Source organism: Trachypithecus francoisi, unplaced genomic scaffold (genome assembly GCF_009764315.1).
Source record: "Trachypithecus francoisi isolate TF-2019V2 unplaced genomic scaffold, Tfra_2.0 Lachesis_group5, whole genome shotgun sequence".
In the NCBI taxonomy this organism is placed as follows: domain Eukaryota; kingdom Metazoa; phylum Chordata; class Mammalia; order Primates; family Cercopithecidae; genus Trachypithecus; species Trachypithecus francoisi.
The window spans coordinates 140952452-140978125 of NW_022681470.1; the positions used below are offsets into that span (position 1 = coordinate 140952452).

The 25674-nt window shown below is 44.7% G+C and overlaps 1 protein-coding gene across 7 annotated transcripts in view; it reads left to right on the plus strand.

Moving 5' to 3' along the window:
- ZNF558 (zinc finger protein 558) overlaps positions 1-24315 on the plus strand; it is a 33309-nt gene extending 8994 nt beyond the window's left edge. Inside the window, exons 1-9 of one of the 7 annotated variants that reach the window (XM_033196402.1) lie at positions 3791-4741; positions 4903-4983; positions 9810-10137; positions 11393-11502; positions 12058-12125; positions 12758-12884; positions 20785-20880; positions 21366-21448; positions 21947-24315. In XM_033196402.1, the coding sequence (XP_033052293.1) occupies positions 11472-11502; positions 12058-12125; positions 12758-12884; positions 20785-20880; positions 21366-21448; positions 21947-22729 (1188 nt within the window). In that variant the 5' untranslated portion in view covers positions 3791-4741; positions 4903-4983; positions 9810-10137; positions 11393-11471 and the 3' untranslated portion in view covers positions 22730-24315. The other 6 variants (XM_033196397.1, XM_033196398.1, XM_033196399.1 and 3 more) reach the window with 6 other exon arrangements.
- Positions 24316-25674: the final 1359 nt, after the last annotated feature.

The window sequence follows — 25674 nt, forward strand, 5'->3', positions numbered from 1 at the left end:
GGGATATTTTTGGGAAGTAGTGATCTAACTTTTTTTCTGAAAGGATGGGTGTGTGAAACAATATCATTCATTGAAATTATTTCTTCCTGGCTGATTTTAAATGTTGCCACTCTCTTATATAAAATTTCTGTAAATAGTCCATGTCAATTTCTGGACAGTCTCCGCTTTTTCAGAATAAACGTTTATTCTAGAATTTAAAAAAAAAATACTTTGCTACATTTTATTCCGATTTTATATTCTATTTCTTTCTTACTAGACTCCTGGGTTTTAGTTTCTTTTTCACATCCCATGTTAAATTAAAAGCATAAATCATTTGAATACATCACTTTGGGATTACTAGCATATCAAGCTACAGATCTCCTCTCGGAGACATCTATGTGTCACGTACAAATTTTTTCCTTATTCTAACACAAAGACAGAACAAGAGACACTGAAGCCTATTTGAGGGTGGAGGGTGGGAGGAGGGCAAGGATCAAAAAACTACCTATCAGGTACTAAGCTTATTACCTGGATGATTAAATCATCTGTATACCAAACCTCCATGACAGGCAGTATACCTATATAACAAACCTGTACATGTAACCCTGACCCTAAAATTTTTTTTGTAAAAAGTCTCCCAAAAGAAATGTGGGAAAAAAATTGCCTTATTCTAAACAGTCTTTAGTGGAAGTTAGTGTTCCTCTTTGATGCAAGAGTAATTTGTAAAAGATCTTACTTTTATGTGTCAATGGTTTGATGTCTTTAAATTATGTCAGGTATTCCTAGGTATATTTTCAAATAATATTATTTGATTTTTTTCTTGTTGTTTCTTTGGTTTAGTTTAAGAAGGACTCCAATGTGGCCAAATACAGGACATCTAATATGGTGTGGCTGTGTCCCCACCCAAATCTCATCTTGAATTGTAGCTCCCACAATTCCCACGTCATGGGAGGGACCCAGCGGGAGGTAACTGAATCATGCGGACAGGTCTTTCCCGTGCTGTTCCCGTGACAGCGAATAAGTCTCACGAGATTTGATGGTTTTATACAGGGGAGTTTCCCTGCACAGGCTCTCTCTTGTCTGCCACCATATAAGACCGTGCCTTTCGCCTTCCACCATGATTGTAAGGTCTCCCTAATCACATGGAACTGTGAGGTCCCCAGACACATGTGTGAGCCACATGGTGAAACACCATCTCTACTAGAAATACCAAAAAGATAAAAAATAAATTAGCCGGCGGGGAGGCACGTGCCTGTAATCCCATCTACTCTGGCGGCTGAGGCATAAGAATCGGTTGAACCTAGGAGGCAGAGGCTGCAGTGAGCCGAAATGGTGCCACTGCACTCCAACCTGGGCAACAGAGTAAGACTCTGTCGCAAAACTAAAAAATTAAATGAAAGAAAAAACACCATGGAAAACATTATTCTGACCATTGGCAATTCCGAATATGGATTATGTTATTAGATAACAGCCCATGCAGTGTTCAATTCCCTGATTTTGCTAATTACTGTAGTTCTGAAAGAAAGGGTCCTTGTTATTAAGAAATACACCCTGATTTGGTGGTAAATGGGCACAATGTCTGTCACAAAAATTTTAGTGTATGTAAAGAGAGACAGAGTTCATGATAAAGCAAATAGGGTAAAATGTTAACTTTTGGTGACACAGGCACAAAATACAGAGATATAAAGGAGTTCTTCGTACCATTCTTGCAGCTTTTCTGTAAATTTGGAATCTTATCAAAATAATTTTAAAACAAAACAGAAAAACAAAAAAGAGCTATGTACCACGTCTAAAAACAACCCTAATAAGAATGCCTAACATTTCACTAGAATTAAAATTATAATGGCTTAAGAAAAGAACTACGTCAACAAAAAGCTATGCCACTTTCAAAGATGGAAAGAATTAAATGTTAATTCTCCCTCAATTTAATCTAAATTGAAAAATTCACACAGTTCCAATCAGCAGCTGCTTATCTTCCTGGACATCCATTCATGGCACACCTAACTTTCTGAAAAACATCAGATCACAGCCGGATCTCTTTGAAAATGAGCAATCACTCACACCCACAGCTGTTGAAGCTTCCCAGCCAGGACCACCACAGCCCCACAGCCCTACTTCCACCATCAGGGTAAACCCTGTGTACTGAAAGAGGAAAAGGATGTCGTTGGTGGCCTGTCTGCAAGGGCACGGCAAACTGGGGCAGCAGAAAGTCTTCACTGTCTAGCAGAAAGTAAAATTGAAGCTTTGAGCTTCTCAGAAATGAGAGGAGGTGGCCAAGGGGAAGATCACTCAAGACCATTCCCCTCATTTTTTCCCTTTGCACTTACCAATATCTTTTTTTTTGTTTTTGGTTTTTATTTTGTTTTTTTTGAGGTGGAGTCTAGCTTTTGTCACCCAGGCTGGAGTGCACCGGCTGCAATCTCGGCTCACTGCAACCTTCACCTCCAGAGTTCAAGCGATTCTCCTGCCTCAGCCACCCGAGTAGCTGGGATTACAAGGCATCCGCCACCATGCCCAGCTAATTTTGTATTTTTAGCAGAGACAGGGTTTCACCATGTTGGCCAAGCTGGTCTCGAACTCCTGACTTCAGGTGATCCGCCCACTTCGGCCTCCCAAAGTGTTGAGATTACAAGCGTGAGCCACCACGCTCAACCAGCACTTAGCAGTGTCTAACACACCAACATACTATGTATTCTATTTATCACATTCACTGTTCACTCCTCCTGCCCACCCCACAACTAAAATGCACGTTCTCCAAGGGCAAGTACGTTTACCTATTTTGTTCAGTCCACATCCATGGTGTATAAAACAGTGACTTGTGTGTGTGGCGAGGGGGGGGAAGTAATAGCATTTATTCCATGAATATGACTACAGCATACACACATACACACACATACATGTCCACACTATATCTGGAAAGATAAAGATAAAAATTATGTTTGTCTGTGAGCAAAATAACTGGAAGACAGTGGTGGGAGAATATTTGACTGACTTTGTGCCACTCTTAAATTTTCCTATATGTGTGTCTATGACTCAGTCCCCTCCTGCTCCCCAAAACTCTTAGTGTTAAATCACTATGTTCTGCCTTGGGAAAGCAAGTTATAGACAAATGTGCATATATAATCTGATTCTATCGGGTTTTATGCACATGGCGAAGTAACTGTATCAACAAGCTAGGGATCCAAGGAAAGCCCTGCCCCTGAATCTGATCTCCCACAGTCCCGGCTCCTGGGCCTATCCCAACCCACTTACATCAGACACCGTTTTATTCATACCCAGATCCCTGCCCCTGGAACTGGTCTCCACTCACTGCCTCATCCCCAGGCCTGGTGCAGCCCACAGTCCCGCCCCCAGACTGGTCTCCGCCCACAGCCAGTCCCGCCCCCAGACTTGGTGCCGCGCACAGCCCCGCCCCTAGAACTGATCTCGGCCAATCAGCACTGCCCTCCAGGGCCTGTACACCCACAGCCTAGGCCCCGCCCTCCGCCCTGCCCGGAACTGATCTCCGCCCACAGCCAGCCCCATTTTCCAGGGCTGGCACCACCACCGCCTGGTTCCCGCTCAGCCCCGCCCAGGAAATGGAGGTCTCCGCCCCTGTAACTGGTCCCTGCTCAGTCACCCCAGTTCTGGAAGCCTAGTACCATCCGCCCCGAGAACTGGGCCCCACCCACAGCCCCGCCCCTGGAACTGGTCTCTGCTCAATCAGCCTCGCCCTCCAGGCCTGGTAGGGCCGCAGCCGGTTTCCCGCCTTCAGCCCCGCCCCGGAACTAATCTCCGCCCACAATCAGCCTGGCTCCGCCCCCAGGGCCAAACCTGCCCCCGCTACTGCAGCAGGCCAGGGCCCAACTTTGTGCCCAGTAAGCAAACCAGAACACCTCTGCCTGAGGCTGGGGTGCGCGGCCGCCGCTCCCGCCCGCCGCGTCTGCCACCTAAGCGCCGCAACCCCAACACGCTAGACTCTGCGAGGCTGCCCGTGGGAGCCGGAAGCGGACATGTAGCGCGGCGATCCCCAGACCGGAAGCGGAAGCGCGGGGCGGTGCCGTGGGAGGGGCTGCGCGTGGGGTACCGGAGAGCGAGTCCCTCCGTCCCCGCGAGTCGGCGCTTTTGGGCCGCGGGAGGGGCCGGGCTCGGTGAGCGACTGGCGGGGTCTCGGGTCCGACTCCTGGGGACGACGTGGGCCGCGGGCACCGCCAGCCGTGGGCCCTGCGTCCCTCCCGGTAGCCGTGCTTCTGTCCATGAGGCCTCCGGCAGTGTGCAAGCAGGTCAGCGCGAAGCTGCTGCTTGCCCCTGGATCGGGGCCCGCGCCGTTGTCGCCTCCTCAGAGAGCCCCAGTCGCCCTCACCCAGGGCGATTCTGCGCCCCAGGGGACTTTTGGCTGTAGCTAGAGACGGCTGTGGTTGTCACAAATTGTGGGGAGGGGAGGCTGCTACTGTCACCTAGACGGTGGAGGCCGGGGAAGAGGGACTCTGCTCGCTCTTAAAGATGCTACGTTGTACAAGACAATCCCCCACAACAAAGAATTATCAGTAGTGCCAGGTTGGGAAACCCTGCTCTAGGGCCTTAAAAAAAAAATCTGCAGTTCTGAATAAACTGTATACATTGTTAAAAATTCAGCTTAGTCACTTACTAGGGCCTCTAAGTGACAAGATATTTTTAAAGCCTCTGGAGTCACCATAGAAGCTCTCTCCAGTCTAATAAGTTGAGCAAGTCAAATGCACACATTTCTCCCCTCTTAAAGAGCAGATGGCCGGATAGGAATCAGGTAAATCCAGTCCCGGCCCACAGGCTGGGCCCTTATTACACATTTAATCATTGAGTACCCAAAAAAGTGAATGGGATGGTGTTTCCAACAGCTGTGTCCAACAACTGTACAACCTATACAAAGCCTCGAAAGAAATCTTTGTGCCTTTTTTTTTTTTTCAGATGAGAAAAACATCATTCAAGCTCAGATTCGTGTTGAAGCCTGCCGCAAGGTCCACCTGTCGTGGATTTGTGTGTGACCAGGTGAGTACAGTGTGGTACCTACAACAAGGTTCCAGCAGGCTCTGCTGTGTAGAAGAACTGCTCATGGGCTTTTCCTGTGCTGGGGTTGTAACCACATGGAAGTCACTGAGAGTGAAGGTATCTTAAGGAGAGTTCAAGGTAAAAAGACAGAGGTATTTTTGGTTATATGTGTATAAATAAGTAAATATAGTTACATGCAAATAAGTATCTACAAAACAGACATACAAATAATGTAAAGATGTATAACTGTAGCTAAATGCAGATTTTCTGGTATGCTATAATGCTTAAAGTTTCTGGATTTTATGTAAGTATAAATGTAGAAAATTGAACATGTATATGTAGTGTTACAAGCCTTCCTACTAACAACTAGCAGGACTACTTAGCAACATTCTTCAGGCCTGTTTGATGTGACTTTTTTTTTTTTTTTCTTGAGACCAAGTCTCACTCTGTTGCCCAGGCTGGAGTGCAGTGGAGCAATCTTATCTCACTTCAACCTCCACCTTCGAGATTCAAGCAATTCTCCTGCCTCAGTTTCATGAGTAGCTGGGACTACAGGCAAGTACCACCATGCTCAGCTAATTTTGTTAGTATTTTTAGTAGAGACGGATTTTTGCCATGTTGGCCAGGCCGGTCTCGAACTCCTGAGCTCAAGTGATCCGCCCGCCTCAGCCTAAGTGCTGGGATTACAGGCGTGAGCCACCACACCAGGCTGTCGATTTTATTTCTAAAGGCATATCAGCCTCCACCAAACTTCAAAATATGAGGACATTGGTAAAAAGGATGATTTGAGCTTTCTTACATTAGTAACACATTTAAAATTAAATTGACTGGCAACCAGATGTGTTTTGAGCAGTGGGATTTTTTTTTCCCCTAATGAGATTTGAAAACATTTGGAAGAATATTAAGCAACAACTTATAAATTAAAGGGTAGGGCACTGGTTTGCAAAAAGATTGTCCTCTGCACCTTGCCTCCTGTATTAGTCCATTTTCACACTGCTATAAAGAACTACCTGAGAGTTTTCACACTACTTTAAATAACTTCCTGAGACTGGGTGATGTATAAAGGAAAGAAGTTTAATTGACTCACAGTTCTGCGTGGCGGGGGAGGCCTCAGGAAACTTACAATCATGGTGGAAAGCAAAGGGAAAGCAAGACACGTCTTACATGGCTGCAGGAGAGAGAGAGAAGAGGTAAGCGTCAGACTTTTAAACCATCAAATCTCATGAGAACTTACTGTCAGAACAGCAAGAGGGAAGTCCAACCCCATGATTCAGTCACCTCCTTCCTGGCCCCTCCTCTGACATGTGGGGATTATTACAACTGGAGATGAGACCTGGGTGGGAGAGACACAGAACCAAACCATATCACCTCCTAATAGGAATTAACTTTGTTTCTTAAAACTTCTGTGAAATAACAGTATGGTGATCCATGTTGCAGAGAATCATGTTAAGTAATCTTGTATTAAATAGTGGGGTTTTTACTGATTGTGTGTGTGTGCGCGCACCTTTTCCATTCTAGCTTTCCTGCAACACTCTTGAGGGAATGTTTACTTATCATGCAATAGATATTATTTGAATACACAGTTTATGGTGACCAACCATCCTCATTTATTCAGTACCAAGGGATTTGCTAGGGCACAGGACATCCAGTGTTCAAACCGGGACAATCCTTGGCAAACCAGGTCGCCTCCATGAGTCAGGTCCTGGGTCAGATGCACAGGGACCCTAGAGGACCTGAAATGGCCCCTGTCCTAACTCCATAAAGTTTACCTTCTAACAGGGAAGATGAATGTTAAACAATGAATGACAGGAGTGGTGTGTGAGCTTGGCACAAGTGAACTTGATCAGAGGGAACAGGGAAGCTTTCTTGGGAAGGATGTTTAGCTTGCGAGCTTAAGTTGTTACAGAACCGAACTGGGGTCTGCTCACCTGGTGGTACAGTGAAACCAGATGTCTATATTGAGGGTTGCTGCATCAGATAGAAAAGCTTTTATTGCAGAACACTAAGCAAGGAGGACCAGACCATTAATTGTTCAAATCCTGGCCTTCCCAGTGGCTGCTAGGCAAGGATTTTTTTCTTTTTTTTTGAGACAGAGTCTTGCTCTGTCACCCAGGTTAGAGTGCAGTGTCGCAATCTCAGCTCACTGCAATCCCCACCTCCCAGATTCAACCAATTCTCCTGCCTCAGCCTCCTGAGTAGCTGGGATTACAAGTGCCCACCACCACACCTGGCTAATTTTTGTATTTTTAGTAGAGACATAGTTTCACCATGTTGGCCCAGCTGGTCTTGATCTCCTGACCTCGTGATCCACCCCCCTCAGCCTCCCAAAGTGCTGAGATGGTACAGGCATGAGCCACCACGCCCGGCCATTTTTTTTTTTTTTTTTTTTTAATCACACAGAATCTCACTTGATCGCCCAGGCTGGAGTGCAGTGGTGCGATCTCAGCTCACTACAACCTCCGCCTCCCAGGTTCAAGTGATTTTTCTGCCTTAGCCTCCCAAGTCCCTGGGATTACAGGCACATACCACCACACCTGGCAAATGTTTTGTATTTTTAGTAGAGACAGAGTTTCACCATGTTAGCCAGGTTGGCCTCAAACTCCTGACCTCAGGTGATCCGCCCGCCTAGGCCTCCCGAAGTGCTAGGATTACAGGCATGAGCCACTGCACCCAGCTAGGCAAGGATTTCTGAAGGCAATGGTAAATTACAGAAAAGCAGAAGCTACAGGCAAAATCATAAATCTATACATGGAGGTTAGACGCTGGTTTAGACCTAAAAGGGCAAGTATGTCTTGAAGCAGGAGTGTACGGGTCACATGTAGATTCAAAGATTTTCTGATTTGTAGTTGGTTAAGGAAAAGAAGCTTTGTTTAAAAATTTAGAGTCAGTAGGAAAATGTGAACGGGCTGAGGGAGGTGACTTTCTCCAAGCCCCTCAGCAAGCAACTGAGCACAAAGGACGCTGATTTCAGCCTTCACGTCCCCCTCATCTGGGGTCTCTGAGCCAGCAGCTCCATTTGGTGGGAGTCCTCAGTGGGAGTCCCAGCCTCTGAAAGGCAACTCAGGGACACATGTTAAGGCATTATCTTTAGTTTCCATGGGGAAAGCAGACATCTCTGGAACCTTAACTTCTTTGGCTATTGGTTTAGGTTACTGTTACCTTCTTGTTTAACAAGTTCCTTATTTACTTTTGGGGCTAGCTGGCTGCCTGGAATTTCCCTTAAAGGAACTTGAAGATTTTCCTTTATTTTCCCACTTGGGGTTCACAGGCCCCTAAAAAAGGGAATTGCTGCTCCATCTCCAAGTTGGGGTCAGATGTAGCTAGTCACAGGGCTTGACTGGAGTGAGGGGACAGGGATATGTCCAAGAGAGCACTGCCTGTCAAGGAAGCTGCGTAAGGAAAGTCCCTGCAGCAGGAGAGAGGCTGCCATGCTCCCTGCACTGGGAACACAGGGATGGCTGAGGCTGAGACAAGAACAGGGAAAGAAGCCGGGTGCGGTGGCTCACGCCTGTAATCCCAGCACTTTGGGAGACCAAGGCGAGTGGATCACCTGATATCAGAAGTTCTAGACCGGCCTGGCCAACATGGTGAAACCCCGTCTCTACTAAAATTACGAAGATTAGCTGGGTGTGGTGGCGCACGCCTGTAGTCCCGGCTGCTTGGGAGGCTGAGGCAGGAGAATTGCTTGAACCTGGGAGGTGAAAGTTGCAGTGAGCCAAGATCACACCACAGCACTCCAGAGCGTCAGAGTGGGACTCCACAAAAAACAAAAGCAAAACAGGGAAAGAGGTGTGACCAAGACCAAGAGAGAGGCAGAACCAGGCGAAGCCTCACTTCAGACCCTGTTCTCAGGCCAGTGGGAATGCACTGAAGAGCTGTGGGCCGGAGGGTGATGCAATTTGCATGTAGTGTAAGCATATAGATAACAAGGACTTCAGGATTCAGAAAGAAGATGTTTAAGAGGCAAAAGAGAAGGTGTTCGGAGGTAGTTTAGGAATCAGATGTTTGTGGCCTAAGCCTGGGTAATGGTCCTGGAGTAGGAAGGACGTAGAAAGAAGAGACCTGGGAATTTAGAGCTGAGAAAATGTGATGCTGCTCGCTTTCCTCCATGCATTGGTCAGAGGGCTCAGAGTGCTCACTGTGCCCCAGCTCTTGTCTGTGCAAACCTGCAGGCAGCCTCCTTAACCCAGGGCCATGTGCGTGCCCTCACTCTGCCACTCACAGGTCCTCGCCTCTGCATCCTCAAGGACGTCAGGCCTGTGCTTGTCTAGGCGCTGTCCAGCATGGTAGCTACTAGCCCCATGGAGCTATTTCAGTTAAACCAATGAGAATAAAACACAATTGAAAATTCATTTTCGGGCTGGGCATGGTGGCTTACGCCTATAATCCTGGCACTTGGGAGGCCGAGGCGGGTGGATCACCTGAGGTCAGGAGGTTGAGACCAGTGTGGCCAATGTGGTGAAACCCGGACTACTAAAACTACAAAAATTAGCGGAGGAGAGAGCTTCGAGCACAGACAGCTACTCAAAAGCAGGAGGGTGGACCCCAGTCCAGAACTGCCCAGCAGGCCCTGCGGAGAAGGCAGGCAGCTCCTTGTCTGCAATGGGAGGAGGCAGGAGAGCGGGGCGCAGGTTACAGTGCTGGCAGCAACACAGGAAAGTAGATTCCTTCTCGTGATCGTTACCCTGAGAAGCAGGAATGGGATTATCTGCTGAAAATGAGATGATTTGTCGTCTCTTGCTGTCTAACAAATGATCTCAAACCTTAGTCACTTGAAAAAACGACCGTGTATCGTCTCTCACTGCTTTTGTGTTTCTGGAATTCAGGAGCGGCTTGGCTGGAAGGCTCTGGCTGGAAACTTGCAGAAGGCTGTCAGCTAGGTTCGCATCATCCGAAGGCTCAACCGGTACTGGGGGCCACTCTGTGGCCTGCAAGTCAGAGCTGGCTGTTGGTGGGAGGCCTCCGTTCCTCTCCACATAGGCCTCTACACAGGGCCACTTGAGCATCTTCCCAGCATGGCAACTGGCGTCCCCTAGAGCAGCATCCAGGAGACCAAGGCAGAAGCAGCTTCAGTGCCTTCTAGGACCTAGCCCTGGAAGTCAACCCTGTACCCATCCCCACTGTCTCCTCAGCCATATTCTGCTGGTCACACAGGTCAGCCCTAATTCCATGTGTGTGTTGGGCCTACACAGGGTGTGAGCACCGGGAGGCTGGGATCATCAAGGGCTCATTAGGAAGTGGTTACCACAGAGGGGACAGGGGAGAAGGTGTGAGGTGTAAAGAGAGGAGAGGAGGTTTGACAAGTGGGAAGCCACGCTGACCTGTGGGATCGCCCTGCAGGCTGAGTGTTCTTTTCACGTTGGTGACCGTGTTACTCCAGGGTGGCAACGTCACAGCCCTTGCACAGAGTGGTCTGCCCGAATGTGCCCTGGAGCAGGTGGATGTTTGAAGTCACGTCTGGCTGGAGTTCTGCTGGGCTGGCATGACGGTGTGGGGTGGGGAGGAGGAAATCAGCTGAAATGAGGGACAGTGACATCCAAGCTGGGTGAGGATGAAATCAAGAGAGGGGGTGGCTGAGGCAGGAGAGGGGTGACCAAGGCAGAGCATGGGTAGGAGAGGGGCTGAGTGCGGCAGGAGGGGGGTGACTGAGGCCGAGCACAGGCAGGAGGGGGGTGACCAAGGGCAGAAGAGGGGGTAATGGAGGCAGAGCATGTGCAGGAGGGGGCTGACCGAGGCAGGATCGGGGTGACTGAGGCAGGAGAGGAGCTGACCAAGGCAGGAGACGAGTGACTGAGGTAGGAGGAGGTGACTGAGGCCTGTGTGTTGTCAGAGGACATGCAGTGACAGAAAAAATTAGTGAACACGGTGGAAGTTGAGGAGGGAGGTGGGTTCAGAGAGGGGAGTTTCTGAACGTTGTTCTGGGTGATGGGACAGTGCCCGGTGCTGATCAAGGCTGCGGGGGCTTGTGGAAACGTGTGGCTGATGAGGAGAAAAGGGTCAAAGGGCTCTGGAGCTGAGGAACTCCTGAGACTCTGGGGGTCTCTGACATCCTCCAGGAGCTGGGACTGGAGGTGGGAGGAGTGGTGGAGGCACCGGAGTCCCCAGGGAAGGAGGAAGTAGCCGGGAATGCGTTTGTGGATGGGAAGAACGTGCTGTGAGACTGTGTGAAGCCGAGGTTCTCAAAGTGGATGGGGCAGGGAGGTACCGGTCATTGTGTTGGGGACAGAGGAAGGCAAGTTTTCCATCAGGTAGCCCTGAATGATTGCCTGTTCAGCAAAATAAAGGCCCAGTGTGGAAGCCAGAACTTGCATTTGAAGGAGGGTGGGAAGGATGGGCTGAGGAGGGCCCATCAGCAGCAGACCGAGAGGGAGGAGGCCATGGAGACTTAGAGCGTTCCCGTTTCTTCCAGAGCTCTGTCCTGAGAGCGCTGCAGAATAAGGGAGGAGCGTCCTGCTTCCCGGCTGCCCTGTTGCTGTCGGAGTCACAGGATGGCGGCCGTCCTCCTGCCCCCGACTGCTGGTGAGTCGTGGGGTCCTGGCATTTCTCAGAGTCCAAGCTTGAAAGGCTCTGACCCACAGCATGGGACAGGAGCGAGTTGGGCAGAGCCGGTGAGGCAGGAGTGGCGCCCCAGGGCCCAGAGGTCCTCGGTGTCTGATCGGGCGGCTCTCGGGATTTGGGACTTAGGCGTTTGGGTGTCTGTGGATGTCGCCTCTGTGGTGAATGTGCTGGAACTTTTGAATTCTCCCTTTAGTTCTTTCTGTGAACCTGATAAAAACACAGTGACACCCTTGGAACTTCGGTTTCCTCATCTGTGAAGTGGGAATAATCCCTTCCCCAAGTGCAATCAGACCTTGAGCCCTGTTTTTGGTTGGTGAGACAGAGCTGTGTTGGGTATCTTAGGAGAGCTGTGGGTAGGTGTTTGCGTGGAGTGTAGGTCGACGCTCTGTGGGTGCCTCATCCGTGTGGGTGTGGGAGGTGAATATGGTCAATCATGGGCAGATCTGTGGGTGTTAGACAAGCCTGAATCCCTGGGACTCATTTCTCCTCCTCCAGCTCCATCTTCCCCATTCCCAGCCTGTCAGCAAAAAGGACACACAGAGGGTGGAGAGCTGGTTGATGAGCTCCTGACAAGCTGGCTACGGGTGAGTCGGATGCTCCTTTTCCCAAGTCATTACTCCTTTGACCAGAAGGTTAGACTCGATACCTTCCAGCAGCCTGGAGCCTCATGGCCAAACCAGGTCCTCAGGCATCCCAGGATTTCCAGGCATCTGATGGAGGGTGAGGGCTGCCCAGAAAATGTCAGTGTGTGTCAATGTTTACTGCAGGTTCAGAGCTCCCTCCAGGGTCCCTGAGGACATCACGTGCTCCTGAGAGTTTTAAGGGAAAGCCAAGTAAAGACATGACAATGTTCTAAGCCCAAGCGATTAATGAAGGCCATACGGAAATCATTCATTCACTTACCAAGTATTTCTCTGATTTCTGCTGTGTCACGAGTCCGTGCTCCCCTGGAGACTGAGGGAACTGAGATCACAGGAGCCCCCAGTCTGAGTGAGAAAATATGGCTGCTCTTTGGTACTGGGCACTGGACCTGGGAGTGGCCTAAGGAGACAAGCATTGAGGGCTGAGCTCAGAAGCCAGGGAGAGGAGCTTGGAACCCCACCCCACATCTCGTGCTCAGGTTTCCCTAGCCCTGGCTCTGTTCTCCTGGCCCCTCTTCCTGTGCACGTTGGTGGGGGTGGTCCTTGGCTAAGCTGTGATATCTGCAATGCTTTAGGGCTTGGTGACCTTCGAGGATGTGGCCGTGGAGTTCACCCAGGAGGAGTGGGCATTGCTGGACCCTACCCAAAGGACACTGTACAGGGACGTGATGCTGGAGAACTGCAGGAACCTGGCCTCGCTGGGTAAGCCTGACATCATTCCTGCATTTATTTAACGACTCCGGTAGCAAGACTTGCCGGCTTTTCTTAGTTTTTTTATTGTGGTAAAATCCATACAACATAAAATTCACCATTTTAACTATTTGAAGATGTCCAATCCAGTGGTTTTTAATATATTCATAGTATTGTGCAACCATCGACACTATCTAATATCACAACATTTTCATCACCCTCAAAGAAACCTCGTCCCTGTGAAGCAGCCAATCCCTACCCACTGCTGCTGGTAACCACTCATGTGGTTTCTGTCTTTAGGAATTTGCCTATCCAGAACATATCATATAAATGGAATTATAAAATACATTACCTTTTGTGTCTGACTTCTTTCATGTAGCACAATGTTTTAAAAGCTTAGCTATGGGTCGGGCGCGGTGGCTCACACCTGTAATCCCAGCACTTTGGGAGGCCGAGGCGGGCAGATCACGAGGTCAGGAGTTCGAGACCAGCCTGACCAACATGGTGAAACCCCATCTCTACTAAAAATACAAAAATTAGCTGGACATGAGGGTGCACTCCTGGAATCCCAGCTAGTCAGGAGGCTGAGGCAGGAGAATTGCTTGAACCAGGGGGCAGAGGTTGCAGTGAGCCGAGATCGCGTCATTGCACTGCAGCCTGGGCAAGAGAGCATGACTGTGTCTCATAAAAAAAAAAAAAAAAAAAAAAAAACAGCTTAGCTATGTTGTATGTTGTCCCAGCGCTTCATTCCTTATGACTGAATAATATTGCATTGTATGGACATACCACATTTTGCCCAACCCATTTTTCTATTAATAAACATTTCAGTTGTTTCCACTTTTTGACTATCAGGAATAATGCTATAATACTATGAATTTTTGTGTACAAGCTTTTGTTTAAATGCCCACTTGCATTTTCTTGGGTATATACTAGGAGTGGAAGGCTAGGTCTGTGTTTAGCTTCTTGAGGAACTGCCAGACTTTTCCACAGCAGCTGCACCGTTGCACGTTCCCACCAATGCATGAGGGTTCCAGCTTCTCCACATCTTTCCAGCACTTGTCTTTTTGATTATAGTCATACCAGTAGGTGTGAAGTGCTATCTCGTTGTGTTTTGATTTGCATTTTTCTAATGACAAATGACTTGAGCATCTTTTCATGTACTTGCTGAGTATTTTTCTTTGGAAAAATGTCTATTCAAGTCCTTTGCCCATTTTTGTTATTGTTGTTTGTTTGTTTGCTTGTTTTGACACAGAGTCTCCCTCTGTCACCCAGGCTGGAGTGCAATGGTGCAGCGCGATCTCAGCTCACTGCAACCTCCACCTTCCAGGTTCAAGTGATTCTCATTCCTCAGCCTCCCAAGTAGCTGGAATTACAGGCATGCACCACCATGCCTGGCTAAATTTTTTTGTATTTTTTATAGACAGGGTTTCGCTGTGTTGATCAGGCTGGTCTCAAACTCCTGGCCTCAAGTGATCTGCCTGCCTTGGCCTCCCAAAGTGCTGGGATTACAGGTGTGAACTACTGCTCCCAACCCTCTGCCCATGTTTTATTTGGGTTGTTTATTTTTGTTGTCGAATTTTAAAAGTTCATTTTATATTCCGGGTACCAAATCCTTATTCAAAATACAATGTGTAAATGATTTCTCTATTATTTGGGTATCTTTTCATTTTCTTGATAGTGTCCTTTGATGCACAAAAGTTTTAATTGTGACCAGGCACGGTGGCTCATGCCTGTAATCCCAGTACTTTGGGAGGCCAAGATGGACGGATCACCTGAGGTCAGGAGGTCAGGAGTTCAAGACCAGCCTGGCCAACTTGGTGAAGCCCCATCTCTACTAAAAATGCAAAAATTAGCCGGGCATGGTGGCAGGTGCCTGTAATCCCAGCTACTCGGGAAGCTGAGGCAGGAGAATCGCTTGAACCTGGGAGGCAGAGGTTGTAGTGAGCTGAGATCCACGGTGCTCCAGCCTGGGCAACAGAGCGAGACTCCGTCTGAAAAAACAAAAAAAGTTTTAGTTGTGATGAAGTCCGTTGTATCTAGTTTTTCTTTTTTGCTTGTGCTCTTGGTGTGATACCTAAGAAACCATGGCTCAACTCAAGGTCATGAAGATTTACGCCTGTTTTCTTCTAAGAATTTTCTAGTGTTAACTCTTCCACTTAGCTGTTTGATAGATTTTGAGTGAATTTTTCATATGATGTGGAGAAAGGGCCAGCTTCATTCTTTACGTGTGTATATCCAGTTGTCTCACCACCTTTATAGAAGATATTGTTCTTTCCCCATCAAATGACCTTGGCATCCTTATTGAAAATTCTGTGGCCATACACACTGGAGTTTATTTACGCACTCTCAGTTCTGTTCCATTGGTCTATATATCTTGAACTCCTGACCGTGATCCGCCTGCCTGGGCCTCCCAAAGTGCTGAGATTACAGGCGTGAGCCACCGCTCCTGGCTTCATTGGTCTGTATATCCATCCTTGGATCAGTACCACACTGCTTTGATGATTGTTACATTGTAGTAAGTTTTGATAATAGGAAATGTAAATCTTTCTACTTTGTTCTTCTTATTCAACACATGTCTATTCAAGATTCCTTGCAACGCCATGAATTTTCAGATCAGTTTGTGCATTTCTGAAAGGAAAAAAAACTATCAGAATTTTGATAATGATTGTTTTACCTCTGTAGATAATTTTGGGTAGTGTTGTCACCTTAACCATATTAAGGCTTCCAATACATAACCTTACTATTTTTTTTTGAGATGGAGTCTCACTCTGTCGCCAGGCTGGAGTGCAGTGGCACAATCTCAGCTCACTGCAACCTCCGCCACCCAGGCTCAAGTGATTCTCCTGCCTCAGCCTCCCAAGTAGCTGGGACTACAGGTGCACACCACCACGCCCAGCTAATTTTTGTATTTTTAGTAGAGACGGAGTTCCACCATGTTGGCCAGGATGGTCTCAATCTCTTGACATTGTGATCCACCCACCTCTACCTCTCAAAGTGCTGGGATTGCAGGTGTGAGCCATCATGCCCAGCCCTGTTACTCATTTTTAATTTCATTCCATTGTGGTTAAGGAAGATACTTTGTAGGAATTCGTTGTTTTCAAATTTAGTGAGACTTTTTTATAGCCTAACATATCATCTATCCTGGAGAATGTTCCATGTGCATTTGAGATGAATATGCGTCCTCTTGTTGGGTGATGTGTTCTTTATATATCTGTTAGGTCTAGTTAGTTTATTGTTTAAGCCCTCTGTTTCCTTTTTATCTTCTAATATGTTGTTCTACCCATTATTGAAAGTGGAGTGTTGAAGTCTCGAACGATTATTATAGAACTTTCTGTATCTTTCTTCCATTATGCCAGTTTTTACTTCATACATTTTGGAGTTCTTATTAGGCACATATGTGTTTATAATTGTTACATTTTCTCCATAAATTGATGCTTTATACATCTATAATGTCTTTCTCTATGTTTTTTAACAATTTTTATTGAATGAAATCATTTTCTATTCTTTTGCTATCAACCATATTTGTGTCTTTGAATGTAAAGTAAGTCTCTTATAGACAATATGTACAGATGTTCCACAACTTTGATGAGGTTATGTCCCAGTAAAGCCATTGTAAGTTAAAAATACTATAAGTCAAAAATGCAAAACAATGAAAAAAGAAAAAAGAAAAATCAAAAATGCATTTAATTCACCTAACCCACTGAACGTCATCAGTTAGCCTAGCCTACATATGCTCAGAACACTTACGTTAGCCTACAGTTGGACAAAATCATCTAACATAACAGGGTATTTTAAATACAGTATTGAATAGCTCAACAATTATAAATTATGTATTGAATATGGTACTGAAAGTGAAACATAGAATGGTTGTAGGATACTTGAAGTGTGGTTTCTCCTGAATGCGTATGACCTTTGCACCATCATAAAGTTAAAAAATCATACCATTGTAAGCTGGGAACCATCTGTCATTGTGTTATTTTTTAAATCCATTCTGCCAAAATCCACCTTGCAATGATGTAATTACTGATAAGGAAGGAGCTATTTCTGCCTATTCAATATTTGCTATATATAGCTATTTACTTTTTTGTATGTGTCGTGTCATTTTTGTTCCTCAGTTCTTTCATTGTTGTTTTGTGTTAGATACTTTCTAGCGGGCCATTTTGATTCCCTTCTCATTTGTTTTTATCCTTTTTAGTTATTTTCTTAGTGGTTGCTCTGAGAATTTTAATAAGCACTTTAATTTACAACAATCTAGTTTAATAGCAACTTAGTTTCAATAGTATATAAAAACTTTGTTTCACTGTAGCTGTTTTGTTTAGTAATTTTACATTATGTGCCCATTAATGTAGATGTATAATCATTTATGCTTTTGTCTTTAAATGATGTAGTAATAAAAGAGAAGTTACAAACCAAAAACACATTGTCCGTGACTTTGATATTCACCTCTGTATTTACCTTTACCAGTGTTCTTCACTTCTCTCTGTGGATTCAAGTTACTACTGTCTTTTCGTTTTGTCACCCTCAATCATTTTTTGTAGGGTAGATGTAATAGTGACAAACACTCAGTCTTTGTTTCTGGGAAGGTCTTCATTTCTTTGTTTCTGAAGGAGAGTTTTGCCAGACATAGAATTCTTAGTTGCCATTTTTTCTCAGCACTTTGAATATACCACTCCAGTGCTTGGTGGTTTCCATGGTTTCTATTGAGAAATTGGCTGTTAATCTTACCGAGGATCCTGTGTAACATGATAGGTCACCTCCCTCTTGCTGTTTTTAGGATGCTGCCTTTGTCTTTCAACAATTTGATTAATATGTGTTTGGTGCCGAGTGCAATGGCTCACGCCTGTAATCCCAACACTTTGTGAGGCTGAGGCAGGAAGACCCCTTGAGGCCAGGAATATGAGACCAGCCTGGGCAACTTAAAGAGACCCTGTCTCTACAAAATATTTAAAAATTAGCCAGATGTGCTGGTGCACACCTGTGGTCCCAGCTTCTTGGAAGGCTGAGGTGGAAGGATTGCTTGACTCCAGGAGATCAAGGCTTCTGTGAGCCATGATCACACCACTGTACTTTAGCCTGGGTGACGGAATAAGACCCTGGCTCAAAAAATGTGTGTGTGTGTGTGTGTGTGTGTGTGTGTATGTTTCAGTATGAATCTCTATTCTTTCACATTTATTCTACTTGAGTTTCTTGAGCTTCTTGGATTTGTACATTTGTGCCTTTCATCACATTTTAGGAAGTTTCCAGCCATTATTTCTTCAACCTTCTCACCCCTTTCTCTCTCTTCACATCTCTGTCTTCTCTGCATCATATATATGTTTGATGGTATCCCACAGGTCTTGGGCTCTGTTGATCTTTTTTTAAATTCTCTCTCTCTCTTTGTCTCTCTGTATCTTTGAGACAGGTTCTCACTCTGTCAGGCTGGAGTACAGCAGAGTGATTGTGGCTTACTGCAGCCTTGACCTCCTGGGCTCCAGTGATCCTCCCATCTCAGCCTCCCAAACAGGGAGGCATGACTATAGACATGTATCACCATGTGCAGCTAATTATTTTATTTTTTATAGAGTCAGTATCTCACTCTATTTCCCAGGCTGGTCTTCAGCTCCTGGATGCAAGCAGTTCTCCTGCCTTGGCCTCCCAAAATGCTGGGATTACAGACATGAGCCACTGCCCCTGGCCTCTCTCTTTTTTCTGTTCCTCAGACTGGATGATATCGGTTGCCCTATCTTCATGGTCACCAATTTTATCTTCTGCTTGCTCAGATATGTTCTGAATGTTTCATTTCAGCTATTGTACTTTTCAACTCAAATTTTTTTATTTGCCTTCCTAAAGTTTCTCTTTATGTTTTCCATTTTTTTGTATTTTTTTCATATGCCATAGTTGTACCTATTTTGCTGGTTTTCATTTGATGAGAATTTGTACTCATGGTTTCCTTTAGTTCTTTATACATATTTCTTGTACATCTTTTAGCCGATTTAAAATGGTTGACTTATTTTACTTGTCTAGTGAAGTCCAGTATTTGAATTTCTGAAGGGACAATTTCTACCAGCTTCGTTTGTCTTGTAATGGGCCCAACACTTGTTTCCTTGCTTGCCTCGTAATTATTTTGTTGAAACTACACATTTGGAATATTATCATGTAGCAGTTTGGGAATCAGACTTTTCCTCATCTCCAGAGTTTGTTTTGCTTGTTGTTGTTGGTATCGTATGTATCTGTAGAACATACGACAGTTCTAAAGTTAGTTCTGAAATAGAACTATGGTATATTCTAAAGTTCTGGAATATTATATATTGTAAACTCTTGTTAGGATATACAGTAGTTCTGTTTCAGAACTAACTTTGTAATGTCTGTATCGGTCCTGTGTGGCCACTGATAGCGTAATGGTCATATAGTGATTTGACGGCCTGGAACAAAAAAGGAAAAAACTTCCAGTCTCTTTACATGGGCTCTGCGTGTACATAGGGACATGCCTTTAATACTTAGGTAGGCAGTTAACTCTGCCTTGACCTTCATTTCTGGCTTGTGCAGAGCCTGAAGGTCACCAAAAGGTGAGGTTTTCGTGCCTTCTAAGTATTTTCTGGGCATGCTCCCAGCCCTGAGTATGCGCTTGGAATTACAGGTTCTTAAGAATATGAGGAAGATTTTCAAAGTCCTACTCCCCAAACATCTTTTTCCCCATTTTTCCTTTCAGGTTTTTTGGTTAGTCTTTTGTTTGCTTGTACTGTCTTCTCTTGCCTCAGGCAGTACTGACTAATACATTTGCCTTCACATGTGTCGATCACATGTGTTCCAGGTAACCAGCTCAGTCCCTGAAAGAATTTGGAGTTAGATAAATAAAGGCAACCCTTTGAGCCAGTCCTTCAGGGAACCACCAGCTAGGTCAAGAAAAGCAACCATGGAGTAAAGTCTGTTCTGCTCCCTGCAAGTACTAGGAATCCAGGCTGTTGTCTTCAAGGCTGTAGACAAAGCAGGGGGAAAGAGGTCCATTTAAAGTATCATAAAGCTCTCTTACCCAGATTCAGCTGGGTGTTCTGAGAAGGCATGCTCCTGATGGCTGTGGACTTTGGATACATTTCTACAATTCCAGTAAAGTTGATTCTGACCGCTTTTGCCAGTTTCCTCACTGTTTTTGTGGAGGGATGAACGTCTGGAACTCCCTCCTCCACCACTGTCACCGTCATCACTTCTGTCAAGTTTTCTTAAGCACCTCTGTGTTCCTAGGTCTGTGCAGGGGCTTGGGAGTACAGTGATGAATGGGGCCATACGGCCCCACCCTCATGGGCTGTCTCTAATTCCTGCCTTATGAACTGAAGATCTGTTTCTTGTCCTGACTTTATATTCTTCATGGTTAAAAGTGTCAGGGCCTCCGAAGTGTGCATTTGAACTCAGACATGCGCTTCTGGAGCTGCTTCTGCCCTGTCACCCTGAATATCTAGTTGAATATGCTTGCATTTTTGTTCCCTGTGAGAGTTACCCTATACACTAGAATGAAGGTGTAATTGGCAGGGTGCAGTGGCTCACACCTGTAATCCCAGCACTTTGGGAGGTCAACGTGGGTGGGTCACAAGGTCAGGAGATGGAGACCCACCTGGCCAACATGGTGAAACCCCATCTCTACTAAAAATACAAAAATTAGCCAGGCGTGGTGGTGTGCGTCTGTAGTTCCAGCTACCCAGGAGGCTGAGGCAGGAGAATTGCTTGAACCTGGGAGGCGGAGGTTGCGGTGGGCTGAGATCAAGCTGCTGCAGAGAGCAAGACTCTGTCTCAAAAAAAAGAAAAAAGGGGGGGGGGCATTATTTATTTCACTGTTCCTAAAGTCACACTTTTCCATCTTCAGAAATGTTGGCATTCGTTTCATGGAGTTGATTGTCCCCAGCACCGTTCCCTATATCATGTGTACGTTTTCCATAAATAGGGTGTCGTGTTAATAAACCCAGTCTGATATCCCAGTTGGAACAAGACAAGAAGGTGATGACAGAGGAAAGAGGAATTCTTCCAAGCACCTGTCCAGGTGAGCACCAGGTGGATGTGAGCCCTTGTGAGGAATAGCTCTGGCCAGTGACTTGGGGGTTGGGAGTATTACATTAGTTAATGTCAATCAGGCAACTTTGTAAAATACCCTGTTCCTGCCAAAGATGCACAAGAACTTTTGGTATGAGCTTCCTCATGTCCTTTCTTTTCTCTCTGACTCTCTCATCATCATCTCATGCTTCGCTTCAGGCTCGGGGAAGAAACAAAGATGCAACTCTTTTGAAAATTTCAGTCAAGTTCCTTCCCACTTTGCATTCCTGATCACTCCTCCTTTCATCAATCTGTGATCAATCTCAGTTTGTCTAGAATCCTTTTTTAAAATTAATACCTAAAATTTTCATAACCAAATCCTCTTTGTTCCAAACATCTCAAAAACCTTGATCCCTCAGAATCTGCCTTTACTCATGTGTGCACTTTTCCATTTATTTTCTCCGTCAACCTAAATTTCTTTTCATTTTGTTTCAGATTTGGAGACTCTACTTAAAGCCAAATGGTTAACTCCTAAGAAGCATGTTTTCAGAAAAGAACAGTCTAAACGTGTAAAAACGGTAAGACTAATATGGGTGATTTCTGGTTCTCTACAGTAGGAGAATGCCCTAAGTTTAGAAAGGGCACAAAATAACCAGGAGAGGCATTAAAGGAAAGTGTCATTTATAATTGAGAATGCCGTGTCCCTGGAGAGACACTGGGAAAATTGTAAATATTTAAAGAAGTGTGAGTTAGCTTCAAACTTATTTCTTCACTGAGAGTTCCCACAAGTAAATATTTCCTATCTGTGGCTCAGATATTGACTGTTGGGAACAAAACTTCATCCAGAAGTTATCAGAAAATGTTTTGTGAATCTGATAAGGACTTGTGGCAAAGCATCTATGCTTTTTAACTTTCTTAACTCTAAAACTGGACAGAAACCATATACAACCACTGAAAGTAGCCAAAATATTGATTATAATAATGTAACAGAATTCCTGGGAGAGAAAATTCCTATGAGAACATTAAGTATTTCAAATATTATAAATTATAGTTATCATTCGTCTCTTAATCCACAGGAAAGAAGTCATCGTGGAGTGAAACTCAATGAATGTAATCAGTGTTTTAAAGTCTTCAGCACAAAATCTAACCTAACTCAGCACAAGAGAATTCATACTGGAGAAAAACCCTATGACTGTAATCAGTGTGGGAAGTCCTTCAGTAGCAGATCTTACCTTACTATTCATAAGAGAATCCACAATGGGGAGAAACCCTATGAATGCAATCACTGTGGGAAAGCATTTAGTGATCCCTCATCCCTTAGACTGCATGTGAGAATTCACACCGGAGAAAAACCCTACGAATGTAACCAGTGTTTTCACGTCTTCCGCACCAGTTGTAACCTCAAAAGCCACAAGAGGATTCACACGGGGGAGAATCACCATGAATGTAATCAGTGTGGAAAAGCTTTCAGCACAAGGTCCTCCCTCACTGGGCACAATAGCATTCATACAGGGGAGAAACCTTATGAATGTCACGATTGTGGGAAAACCTTCAGGAAGAGTTCCTATCTGACACAGCACGTAAGAACTCATACTGGAGAGAAACCCTATGAATGTAATGAGTGTGGGAAATCCTTCAGCAGTAGCTTTTCTCTTACTGTGCACAAGAGAATACATACCGGAGAGAAACCCTATGAGTGCAGTGACTGTGGAAAAGCCTTTAATAATCTCTCAGCTGTGAAGAAACACTTAAGAACTCACACTGGAGAAAAACCCTATGAATGTAATCATTGTGGGAAATCCTTCACAAGTAACTCCTACCTTTCTGTACACAAGAGAATACATAATAGGTGGATATGAATTAACTGCGGGAACTTCTGGGGGAAAGCACTCATTGATCTTTCATCCCTAAGATAGTTTGAGAGAGCTCACACTGGATGTGTAAGTTATTTGTTGCAGCATAACAAATGATCCCCCAAAACTTTGTGGTCACAAACACCAAACATTTATTATCTCACAATTTCTACAGGTCAGGAATTCAGGAACAGCTTATCTCTGTAGTTACATGGCAGGATCTCTCATGCCCTTACTTACAGTCAAGATGTCAGCCAAAGCTGTGGCCATCTAACATCTTTACTGATGAACAGTCCACTTCCAAGAAGACTCATTCACATGCCTGGAAAGTTGGCGTTGGTTGTTGTCAGGGGACGTTCAGTCATTACCATGCAGGCCTCTCCACGTAGGCCTCTTTACAAGGCCGAGTTCCTTTGTGATTTGGCAATAAGTTCTCCCGAAGGTTAGTGATCCAAGAGACGACCAGTACAGAGGCCAAAATGACTTTTATGACCTATCCTCAGGAGGACTGCTAAGCTTTCACTTACTTCCTATTGTGTTACTCTCACAACACAGCAATCCTGATAGAATGTGAGAGACCACAGAAGGAAACAGATCACTCAGAAACATCTGGGAAACTTGCCATGGAATTAATGAAGTAAAGCCCTCAGCACATCATCCTTTTAATCTAATCAATATGAAATAGCATTCAGTAACTCCTATTAATTCACTCTGAAGAGAAACCTTTTGAGGACAATCTGTGTGGTAAAGCTCTCAGCTCAAACTCTCACCCTCATGGGCCCAGAAGGTTATGTACCGAGAGAATCCTGAAGAACGGAACAGCTGTAGGAAAGCCTTCAGTGCTATCAGCAGGGATTCATGTGACAGCTCACACTAAGAGAGAAAACCTGTGAAGGTCATCAGAATGCAGAAGCCTTCAGGGACAGTCATCCCTTAAGACACACATTGGAAATCACACAATGGAACAACACTCAGAAATGCGGAATATCCTACAGCAAAAGTGTTCACATTTCTGAGCAAACTGTAGTGTGGTATTCTGCAGTGACTATGGGAAAGTCTTGAATGTTCTCTCAGTTTTTAAGGGACTTGTGGCTTAATTCTGGAGTGAATACCCTATTGAACATCATCAATATTGGAGAGCTTTCCGGTTTTCCATATTTGTTAGGAAACTTGTGAACATTCACACTGCAGAGAAACTTGCAAATATAAAGAAAAAGAGAAAGCCTTCAGTGATGCCTCTGTGTTGTGGAAAATATGGAACTTCTCCCTGGATGCAAAACCTATGAGTATATTAATATTGGAATATTTTTCAGTGATTCTTCTCTTTCTTGTATATGAAAGAACTTACATGGAGAAACCCCTAGGAATGTAATCAGTGTTAGGATGCCTCAGCCTCAACTCTTCACTGAGTGGCCACAATTTTCACTGGGAACAAAAATATAATAACTGTTTTGAGTGTGGGATTTCCTATATCAGTGTCTCATCTGTAGATTGGACTGCTAGCTCATTAACTTTTTGGTCTTTTTTCTTTTAACATAAACGTGTATAGCTGTTCCCTAAAATAAACATTAACTTATATTTCATAATTTTAATGCAATGTATTTATTATAATTTGCTTGTTAAAGACATATTGCATATTCAAAAAGGTATTTCCAAATACCTTCTGAGTGATTCGGTTTATCATAACGGAAATTAGTATTTGTAATACACGTTTTTCTAATTTAATGATATTTTTGTCATAGTACATGAGCTTTATGATACTGATTATTTTCTATCTTGATATGCCAAATACGTTGGCTTCTCTCCCAGTGTCTGTGCTCCTCCATTTATTTGCTTAAAGAAAGAAACATGTTCAAGTTGTCTGTGAATGGTATCGAATGTTCTCAATCTTAGAGTTTTTCTTGAAGCCCAGGCAAGTTTTTTCCCACTCCCCTGGCAATGAGAAGTAAGTAGAAGTCACTGTGGGGAACATCTCCTGGCTCGTTCTTTCTTATTTTCCATTCATCTCACCTATTCTGTCTCTTGGAAGGTGGCCTCAAGGTCTAGAGTTTGAAGAGCTTCTTTTTGACCATGATGACAGCAACCAAAAGTGCAGCCAAAAATCACAATGCTCTGGGCTCTCCAAGAGCCTCCGATTGGCTGCATCTGCTCTGAACTCCTTATTCTTACACTTCTTACGTGACTAAAAGAAACCCCTAACGATCATGAGGTCAGGAGATCAAGACCATCCTGGTCAACATGGTGAAACTCCGTCTCTAATAAAAATACAAAAAAATTAGCGTGGCATGACAGCACGCACCTGTAGTCCCAGCTACTTGGGAGACTGAGGCAGGAGAATTGCTTGAACCTGGGAGGCGGAGGTTGCAGTGAGCTGAGATCACGCTACTGTACTACAGCCTGACGACAGAGCAAGACTCCGTCTCCAAAAAAAAAAAAAAAAGAACTGATTGAAGCCATCATGATCTGTTGTTTTCTGTTGTTTGTTTTTGAGGTGGTGGTCTGTTAACTTCCAGCAGGATGCAGAATCTAACTGGTAAACCTATAAATTGGTCAAATTTTACCCATGTTGTTTCTTTGAAAACAATGTATATTCTCTAATATTTGGATATAGGGTATATGCACATTAATGCAACTTAATTGTATTTCCAAGTACAGTACATATGTTCAGATTTCTTTTTCTAACCTTATTTAGTGATAGAGGTGTGGTAAACTCTTCCATTACGTTTATGTATTAACATATTGTAATTTTGTGATTTTTATATATTTTGATGTTATGTAACTAGATGCATAAGGATTATGTATTTTCTTCTGTATTGTTCCTTTTTATGTGGAGATGATATTTTTACATGGCAAAGTATTGTAATGCATTAATAATAAATGGTCAAACCTTTATTTATTTATTTATTGAGATGGAGTTTTGGTCTTGTCACCAAGGGTGGAGTGCAATGGTA